The sequence below is a fragment of the Aegilops tauschii genome, chromosome 6 (assembly GCF_002575655.3).
Source record: "Aegilops tauschii subsp. strangulata cultivar AL8/78 chromosome 6, Aet v6.0, whole genome shotgun sequence".
NCBI classification, from domain to species: domain Eukaryota; kingdom Viridiplantae; phylum Streptophyta; class Magnoliopsida; order Poales; family Poaceae; genus Aegilops; species Aegilops tauschii.
In genome coordinates this window covers 67,425,991-67,436,395 of record NC_053040.3, presented here as the reverse complement: position 1 = coordinate 67,436,395, position 10,405 = coordinate 67,425,991, and the positions used below count along the sequence as shown (strand labels likewise).

The following is a 10,405-nucleotide window of genomic DNA, read 5'->3' as shown; positions in this document are numbered from 1 at the left end:
AAGATCCAGATATAATGTTCATGCTCAACGCTGGCACCAAATAACAATTATTTAGGTCTAAAACTAATCCCGAAGGTTGATGTAGAGGTAGCGTGCCGATGGCGATCACATCGACTTTGGAACCATTTACCACGCGCATCGTCACCTCGTCCTTAGTCAAACTTCGCTTAATCCGTAGCCCCTGTTTCGAGTTGCAAATATTAGCAACATAACCAGTATCAAATACCCAGGTGCTACTGCGAGTATTAGTAAGGTACACATCAATAACATGTATATCACATATACCTTTGTTAACCTTGCCATCCTTCTTATCCGCCAAATACTTGGGGCAGTTCCGCTTCTAGTGGCCAGTCTGCTTACAGTAGAAGCACTCTGTTTCAGGCTTAGGTCCAGACTTGGATTTCTTCTCTTGGACAACAACTTGCTTGGTGTTCTTCTTGAAGTTCCCTTTCTTCTTCCCTTTGCCCTTTTTCTTGAAACTAGTGGTTTTACTGACCATCAACACTTGATGCTCCTTTTTGATATCTACCTCCGCTGCCTTTAGCATTGCGAAGAGCTCGGGAATCGTCTTATCCATCCCTTGCATGTTATAGTTCATCACGAAGCTCTTGTAGCTTGGTGGCAGTGATTGAAGAATTCTGTCAATGACGCAATCATCCGGAAGTTGAACTCCCAGTTGAATCAAGTGATTATTATACCCAGACATTCTGAGTATATGCTCACTAGTTGAGTGATTATTATACCCAGACAAGCAAGATACTATCAGGTACTAAGTTCATGATAAATTTAAGTTCAATTAATCATATAATTAAGAACTCCCACTTAGATAGACATCTCTCTAATCATCTAAGTGATTACGTGATCCAAAGCAACTAAACAATGTCCGATTAACACGTGAGATGGAGTAGTTTCAATGGTGAACATCACTATGTTGATCATATCTACTATATGATTCACGCTCGACCTTTCGGTCTCTATGTTCTGAGGCCATATCTGTACATATGCTAGGCTCGTCAAGTTTAACCTGAGTATTCCGCGTGTGCAACTGTTTTGCACCCGTTGTATTTGAACGTAGAGTCTATCACACCCGATTAACACGTGGTGTCTCAGCACGAAGAACTTTTGCAACGGTACATACTCAGGGAGAACACTTTTATCTTGAAATTTTAGTGAGAGATCATCTTATAATGCTACCGTCAATCAAAGCAAGATAAGATGCATAAAGGATTAACATCACATGCAATCAATATAAGTGATATGATATGGCCATCATCATCTTGTGCTTGTGATCTCCATCTCCGAAGCACCGTGCTTGTGATCTCCATCTCCGAAGCACCGTCATGATCACCATCGTCACCGGCTCGACACCTTGATCTCCATCGTAGTATCGTTGTCGTCTCGCCAACTTATTGCTTTTACGACTATCGCTACCGCTTAGTGATAAAGTAAAACTATTACATGGCGAATGCATCTCATACAATAAAGCGACAACCATATGGCTCCTGCCAGTTGCCGATAACTCGGTTACAAAACATGATCATCTCATACAACACATTATATCACATCATGTCTTGACCATATCACATCACAACATGCCCTGCAAAAACAAGTTAGACGACCTCTACTTTGTTGTTGCATATTTTACGTGGCTGCTACGGGCTTAGCAAGAACCGTTCTTACCTACGCATCAAAACCACAACGATAGTTTGTCAAGTTGGTGCTGTTTTAACCTTCGCAAGGACCGGGCGTAGCCACACTCGGTTCAACTAAAGTGAGAGAGACAGACACCCGCCAGTCACCTTTAAGCAACGAGTGCTCCGAACGGTGAAACCAGTCTCGCGTAAGCGTACGCGTAATGTCGGTCCGGGCCGCTTCATCTCACAATACCGCTGAACCAAAGTATGACATGCTGGTAAGCAGTATGACTTATATCGCCCACAACTCACTTGTGTTCTACTCGTGCATAGCATCAACGCATAAAACCAGGCTCTGATACCACTGTTGGGGAACGTAGTAATTTCAAAAAATTTCCTACGCACACGCAAGATCATGGTGATGCATAGCAAACGAGAGAGGAGAGTGTTGTCCACGTACCCTCGTAGACCGACAGCGGAAGCGTTATCACAACGCGGTTGATGTAGTCGTACGTCTTCACGATCTGACCGATCAAGTACCGAACGTACGGCACCTCCAAGTTCTACACACGTTCAGCTCGATGACGTCCCTCGAACTCCGATCCAGCCGAGTGTTGAGGGAGAGTTTCGTCAGCACGACGGCGTGGTGACGATGATGATGTTCCACCGACGCAGGGCTTCGCCTAAGCTCCGCGACGGTATTATCGAGGTGTAATCTGGTGGAGGGGGGCACCGCACACGGCTAAAATATCGTATATCAAGTGTGTCTAGAGGTGCCCCCCGCCCCCGTATATAAAGGAGCAAGGGGGAGGCCGGCTGCCTATGGGCGCGCCAAGGAGAGGGGGGGAGTCCTCCTCCTAGTAGGAGTAGGACTCCCCTTTCCTAGTCCTACTAGGAAAAGAAGGGGGGGAAGGAAAGAGAGGGAGAGGGAGAGGGAAAGGGGGCTGCGCCCCCCTCTCCTAGTCCAACTAGGACTCCTCCTGGGAGGGGGCGCACCACCTCCTGGCTGCTGCCCTCTTTCTCCCCTCAAGGCCCACTAAGGCCCAATACTTCCCCGGGGGGTTCCGGTAACCCTCCGGCACTCCGGTTTAATCCGAAACTTCTCCGGAACACTTCCGGTGTCCGAATATAGTCGTCCAATATATCAATCTTTACGTCTCGACCATTTCGAGACTCCTCGTCATGTCCGTGATCACATCCGGGACTCCGAACAACCTTCGGTACATCAAAACATATAAACTCATAATAAAACTGTCATCGTAACTTTAAGCGTGCGGACCCTTTGGGTTCGAGAACTATGTAGACATGACCGAGACACCTCTTCGGTCAATAACCAATAGCGGGACCTGGATGCCCATATTGGCTCCCACATATTCTACGAAGATCTTTATCAGTCAGACCGCATAACAACATACGTTGTTCCCTTTGTCGTCGGTATGTTACTTGCCCGAGATTCGATCGTCGGTATCTCGATACCTAGTTCAATCTCGTTACCGGCAAGTCTCTTTACTCGTTCCGTAATACATCATCCCGCAACTAACTCATTAGTCACAATGCTTGCAAGGCTTATAGTGATGTGCATTACCGAGTGGGCCCAGAGATACCTCTCCGACAATCGGAGTGACAAATCCTAATCTCGAAATACGCCAACCCAACAAGTACCTTTGGAGACACCTGTAGAGCACCTTTATAATCACCCAGTTACGTTGTGACATTTGGTAGCACACAAAGTGTTCCTCCGGTAAACGGGAGTTGCATAATCTCATAGTCATAGGAACATGTATAAGTCATGAAGAAAGCAATAGCAACATACTAAACGATCGGGTGCTAAGCTAACATAATGGGTCATGTCAATCACGTCATTCTCCTAATGAGGTGATCCCGTTAATCAAATGACAACTCATGTCTATGGCTAGGAAACATAACCATCTTTGATTAACGAGCTAGTCAAGCAGAGGCATACTAGTGACACTCTGTTTGTCTATGTATTCACACATGTATTATGTTTCCGGTTAATACAATTCTAGCATGAATAATAAACATTTATCATGATATAAGGAAATATATAATACTTTATTATTGCCTCTAGGGCATATTTCCTTCAGTGGCTGCTATAGGTTTCTTAGCAAGAACGTTTCTTACCTACGCCAAAACCACAACGTGATATGCCAATTTCTATTTACCCTTCATAAGGACCCTTTTCATCGAATCCGTTCCGACTAAAGTGGGAGAGACATACACCCGCTAGCCACCTTATGCAACTAGTGCATGTCAGTCGGTGGAACCTGTCTCACGTAAGCATACGTGTAAGGTCGGTCCGGGCCGCTTCATCCCACGATGCCGCCGAAACAAGATAAGACTAGTAGTGGCAAGGAAATTGACAACATCTACGCCCACAACAAGTTTGTGTTCTACTCGTACATAGAAACTACGCATAGACCTAGCTCATGATGACTGTTGGGGATCATAGCAGAATTTTAAAATTTTCTACGCATCACCAAGATCAATCTATGGAGTCATCTAGCAACGAGAGAGAGGAGTGCATCTACATACCCTTGTAGATCACGAGCGGAAGCGTTCAAGAGAACGGGGCTGATGGAGTCGTACTCGTCGTGATCCAAATCACCGATGACCGAGCGCCGAACGGACGGCACCTCTGCGTTCAACACACGTATGGTTGGGAAGACGTCTCCTCCTTCTTGATCCAGCAAGGGGGAAGGAGAGGTTGATGGAGATCCAGCAGCACGACGACGTGGTGGTGGAAGTAGCGGGGATCTCGGCAGGGCTTCGCCAAGCTCAGCGAGAGGGAGAGGTGTCACGGGAGGGAGAGGAGGCGCCAGGGGCTGTGGTGCGGCTGCCCTCCCTCCCCCCTCCTATATATAGGCCTCCTTGGGGGGGCGCCGGCCCTAGGAGATCTGATCTCCAAGGGGGGCGGCAGCCAAGGGGTGGCTTCCCCCCCAAGCCAAGTGGGGGGCGCCCCCACCCCTAGGGTTTCCAACCCTAGGCGCAGGGGAGGCCCAAGGGGGGGTGCACTAGCCCACCAGGGGCTGGTTCCCCTCCCACTTCAGCCCATGGGGCCCTCCGGGATAGGTGGCCCCACCCGGTGGACCCCCGGGACCCTTCCGGTGGTCCCGGTACAATACCGGTGACCCCCGAAACTTTCCCGGTGGCCGAAACTGGACTTCCTATATATAATTCTTCACCTCCGGACCATTCCGGAACTCCTCGTGACGTCCGCGATCTCATCCGGGACTCCAAACAACTTTCGGGTTACCGCATACTAATATCTCTACAACCCTAGCGTCACCGAACCTTAAGTGTGTAGACCCTACGGGTTCGGGAGACATGCAGACATGACCGAGACGACTCTCCGGTCAATAACCAATAGCGGGATCTGGATACCCATGTTGGCTCCCACATGTTCCACGATGATCTCATCGGATGAACCACGATGTCGAGGATTCAATCAATCCCGTATACAATTCCCTTTGTCAATCGGTACGTTACTTGCCCGAGATTCGATCGTCGGTATCCCAATACCTTGTTCAATCTCGTTACCGGCAAGTCACATTACTCGTACCGTAATGCATGATCCCGTGACCAAACACTTGGTCACATTGAGCTCATTATGATGATGCATTACCGAGTGGGCCCAGAGATACCTCTCCGTCATACAGAGTGACAAATCCCAGTCTCGATCCGTGTCAACCCAATAGACACTTTTAGAGATACCTGTAGTGTACCTTTATAGTCACCCAGTTACGTTGTGACGTTTGGTACAACAAAGCACTCCTACGGCATCTGGGAGTTACATGATCTCATGGTCTAAGGAAATGATACTTGACATTGGAAAAGCTCTAGCAAACGAACTACACGATCTTGTGCTATGCTTAGGATTGGGTCTTGTCCATCACATCATTCTCCTAATGATGTGATCCCGTTGTCAATGACATCCAATGTCCATAGTCAGAAAACCATGACTATCTGTTGATCAACGAGCTAGTCAACTAGAGGCTCACTAGGGACATGTTGTGGTCTATGTATTCACACATGTATTATGATTTCCGGATAACACAATTATAGCATGAACAATAGACAATTATCATGAACAAGGAAATATAATAATAACCATTTTATTATTGCCTCTAGGGCATATTTCCAACAGTTGTGCCCCAAAGAAATTCAAGAAAGCCCGGAAAAAAGGATGCGGAGGCAGAAAAAAATCCACGGTCGACGTGAGTGGCGAGGAGGACGCACTCACCCTCCCGCAGTCGAGGTTCGGTCTCATCCTCCGGGAGCCGCGCCGATCCGTGAGGAATCAGCCCCTCCTCCGCCAGATCGTCGAGGTCATCCTGACTGATCGTCGACCGGATCCAGTCGCCCTGGATCCAGCCGCGCGGCAAACCGGACCGCGACGAGGATCCGCCCCGGCTGGACTTTTTCCCCTTCGCCTTCGCCGTCGCCTTCTTCGTGCGCTCCAGAGCCACCGTCTTTTCTTTCCCCATCGCCGCGGACGGAGCTTGAGCAGAGCGGCGGCGCTGGAGGAGGAGCAGACGTAGTGGGGAAAACTGAGAAGAGAGAAGAAGAATGAGGACGCACTGTTCAAAAACCCCGGTCCGGCGCCTTATATGGGGTTGCTTCCGAGTGACTGACCTGTAGGCCCGGTCAATCTTATCAAATCCCGCAATAGTCGCGCGCGTGATACGTGGCAAAAAAGGTGACACGGGAATCGAGGCGGCCTTGCCTTATCCAGCCCGATTACTGCGGCCTCCTCCGTCCCGCGCGCTTCCCGAAATTCGAATCCCGCGAGATCCGCTGGCAGCAGAACAACTTGTCAGACGGAAGATCTCCACCACATTAGCACTCGGACCTCTTCCAGCAAAAGTTCACTCGACAAAACCAGGAATGGATCAAGGCGACTGAAAAAGAAGTTGGTGTCACCACCTCGGTTCGTTGATCCAAAACAAGATACACCCGAAGCGCGAAAAATGAGTCGGAAGTATTTTCAACTCCTTCTCCACTCAAACCCTGATCCATTCGGGGGCTAATGATGAGGACATGTACCTAGGGTAGGGTCACAGGCCTAACCTAAATACCCTCCCCAAGGACATCACTCTAAAGCCAGAAGCATTCGAGGGGTACCATCACCCACTCGACCAGAAACATTTCCACTCGGAGGAATCAAGATCACTTGACCGTAACAAGAAACACTCGACGGACAGAAGACCTAAAGTCACTCTACACATCAACGATCGAGCATTAACTCCTAGACTTAATAGCCATTTATAACACTTTATTACGGACGTTACCAGTAACGCCCCCCTCTTGATGTACCTTAAATCCCTTGTAACGTGGGCTGGCCAGGGTGCTGGCGCACTCTATATAAGCCACCCCCCCACATGCACAAGGGTTCGCACCCCTGTAACACACACGCATATAATCCAGTCGACCGCCTCCGGGCTCCGAGACGTAGGGCTGTTACTTCCTCCGAGAAGGGCCTGAACTCGTAAAACTAGTGCGTACAGCTTCTCCATAGCTAGGATCTTGCCTCTACATCCCTACCCCCATCCTACTATCAGACTTAGAACCACGACACGCGCGCGTGGTAAATTGGCTTTTTAGCGCGCGCGACGTTTTCGCGCGCTCCAGCGGTGGTGGGAAACTAGCGCGCGCGGGAAAAGGCGGCCGCTCTCGCGCTACATTTGGCACGCCTATAAATTGCAGCGCCTCTGCCGCTCTCTCCATCTCTCCATCGCTCTCTGCCGCGCTCTGCCGCCGACACGCCACCACCGCGCCACCATGCCGCCTCGCCGCCGGGGAGGTATGGGCTACCGCGGCGTCCGCGTGCGTCCGTCCGGCACCTACTCTGCCGAGATTCGGTGGGCGGCGGCATGCGGCTCCGTCTCGGAACCTTCGACACCGCCCAGGAGGGCGCCCGCGCGTACGACGCTGCGGCGTGGCGCCTCCTGCGGTCCCGTCAGGACATGAACTTCATCGACATAGCGACGCGGGAGTGCGCACAAGAGTTGGCGCCTTTCCCGCGGCTTCTCACTGAAGAGGATCATCGCAAGCACCGGAGGCGGCAGCATCGTCTCAGGCTGGCCGAGATGGACGAGCAAGCCATGGCGCTGTGGAGCCATCGCTTCCCGCACGACATCATCAACGAGGAACAGTTCTTTGCCGAGAGGAGGGCGGAGAGAGCGAAGAGGAGGGAGGAGCGAGCCGCCTATCGCGAGGACAAGCGAACGCGGAAGGCGGTCGCTAAATACAACCAAGCGCTAAGAGATGCGTGCTCCTGGAACTCCAGCGACGAGCGGTTCCTTGACGCCTACGCTCCGACATCGGAGGAGGACATCACTGAGACAAAGTCCGAGTCGGACGAGTAGTAGTAGTAGGAGAACTATCTTTTTTTAGAAAAGGAGGATGACCCCCGGCCTCTGCATCTGGGAGATGCATACGGCCACTTTATTGATTATTCTCGAGGACCGTACAAAGTATTACAACAATGTGCCTGAATCCACCATCTGGGCAACATATGCCGCTACTCCTATCCAATATGATGAGGGGGTGCTAGCTGGGCCACTACCCAAACCACTCACCTAAGCCTAACATCAAAAGCCGGAAGCCGAAACTCATTCGGAAGCCCCAGCCGAGCCACATACCGGGTCTGGGGCACAATCCGGTCAGACGCACTCGTGTGTCGTTGCCGCCATCTTCCATAGGTCCATCTTCAGATCATATTGAGGCTTCTACCTTGTCTGGCCACTCTGCCATCGACGTCCTCATGACGCCAGACAGCTTCCTCCTCCTGCACGAGTCCTTCTCCGCGCATCAGACGCCGAGTCTCCACAACACCATGCTGCCGAGATCCGCCACCATCAATGTGAAAGATGAAGCACCGCTCCACCAAAGTCGCCGTCCTCTGGTCCCTCGAGCCCGTGTGCACCTCCAAGAATGACGCCCCCAGGGGGGAAACGACACCAGAGAGCCGCCGTCATCCGATATACTGATCTAGGGTTTCCCCCGGAGGTAGCAGAGAGTGGCCTTGAACTTCTCCACGACGATGCCTTCAGGAAGGGAACGACGCAGACAGCGTTGCCATCGCCGGCCTTGGCAATAGCCAATAGCAGGTTTTCACCCAGATCTGATCGAAGACCTCCATCTCTCGTGCACGGGTCGCCGCCATCCTTGCCGGGATCTGGAAGATCCCGCAAGCCAGATCTCAGCAGGGAGAAGCCCCCCCCCCCCCACCGAGACCCGCCGGCCGAGCAGGGGAGGCCGAGGCCGCACCCACAGGAACAGATCCACGAAGAATCCATGCCCACGCCGCCGCCCCGGAGTCAGCCCCGCGCGCAGCCGCCACCGCCTGCCGAGGCACGCCGCCGTGTGCCCCGCGTCCCGCCACCGCTCGCCGAGGCCTGCCACCTCGCGCCACCGCGAGCGCCGCAGGACACCGCCGCCTGCCGCCTAGATCCGCCGCCCGCGGAGGAAGGGGAGTCGGTAGAGGGAGTCCCCCCGCCGCCGCCGTCTGCCACGCGGGTTTCACCCGGCGGCGTCACCCGGCGGCGGTGCGAGGAGGGGAGAAGGAGAGGGCGGCGGCGGTGCCTAGGGTTGGATGCCCCCGAGTCGCCCAGGGCTGGGGCGACGCGAGGGCCCTGACGGAGGGAGTATGACGGAGTTAAGCCGATAATGCTTGATGATAATCTTGGTTGTGCTTTTCTTCTCAACGATTCTTGTATCATCCTTTGGATAGCCCAGGAAAACTATCTACAAAACCAAATATGTATCGAATCGTAGTAGAAAAAACTGAAATATAGCGCGCGTGCTGAAGCGGCATGGGCGCGCTTTAATTTGCGGCGGCCGCTGGAGCCAGCGCACCGCCGCGCGCAAAAGCTGGCTAACCCGGCACTGTATCGTGATTTTTAACGCGCGGCGCGTTGCGCGGCTATTGGAGATGCTCTTACCTAGGGGGTGCCTATCATTTATTCCCTAATTGTCTAGACCCAGCAACTACTGAACTACTGGCGTGCCGGCGGGCAGAGCAACTGGCGGATGAGGTCCATGTTGCGAAGTTGCATATCGAAATGGACAGCAAGAAGATTGTTAGTAAGTTGCAGAGCAAGGAGAGAGACCTTTCGGTGCTGGGGGGCGCTTATCGAGGAAGTAAAATGGTTGCTGGAGTCGCGTGAAGAGTGGAAGGTAAGCCGGGTTTGACGATCGGCTAATGGCGCGGCTCATGCGTTAGGAAAAGTAGGGCTACCAATAATCTCTACTCCTAATGGAGCAGTTGGTAGTCTCCGTTCCGGGTTTATTTTCGTCCCACCATTTTCGTCCGGTTTTTTTTCGTCCTCACTCCCACCTCTGACTTATCCACCAGAAACCGAAAAAACCTCCTCCTGAGGCCCCAACCCGCACCCATCCAAGTACCAAAAAAATAGACCTACGAAGGTTAACCAACGAAAAAAGACCTACCAAGATTAACCAGCAAAAAAAACCTAATGGAGGAGTTGGTAGTCCGGTACGGTTTATTTTCAACACTTTCCTAATGACAAAAGATCACGGATCTAACTTTCCTAGCTTAGCCAAATCAACGAATCTCTTTCATAAATGCAATTTGCTTTAGGAAACAAATAATAGATTCTTTCCTACCTTAGCCAAATCAACGGATCTCTTACATTAATGCAATTTGCTTTAGGAAACAAATAATAGATTCTTTCCTACCTTAACCAAATCAGTGAATTTCTCTCATTAATGCAATTTGCTTTAGGAAA

At 51.4% G+C, this 10,405-nt stretch overlaps 1 protein-coding gene across 1 annotated transcript; it reads left to right on the top strand.

Moving 5' to 3' along the window:
• The first annotated feature begins 7,525 nt into the window (after window positions 1-7,525).
• Window positions 7,526-8,020, top strand: LOC109767081 (uncharacterized). The gene has a single exon (XM_020325837.1). It carries the CDS (start codon window positions 7,526-7,528, stop codon window positions 8,018-8,020), a length of 495 nt encoding a protein of 164 aa, XP_020181426.1.
• The last annotated feature ends 2,385 nt before the right edge of the window (window positions 8,021-10,405 follow it).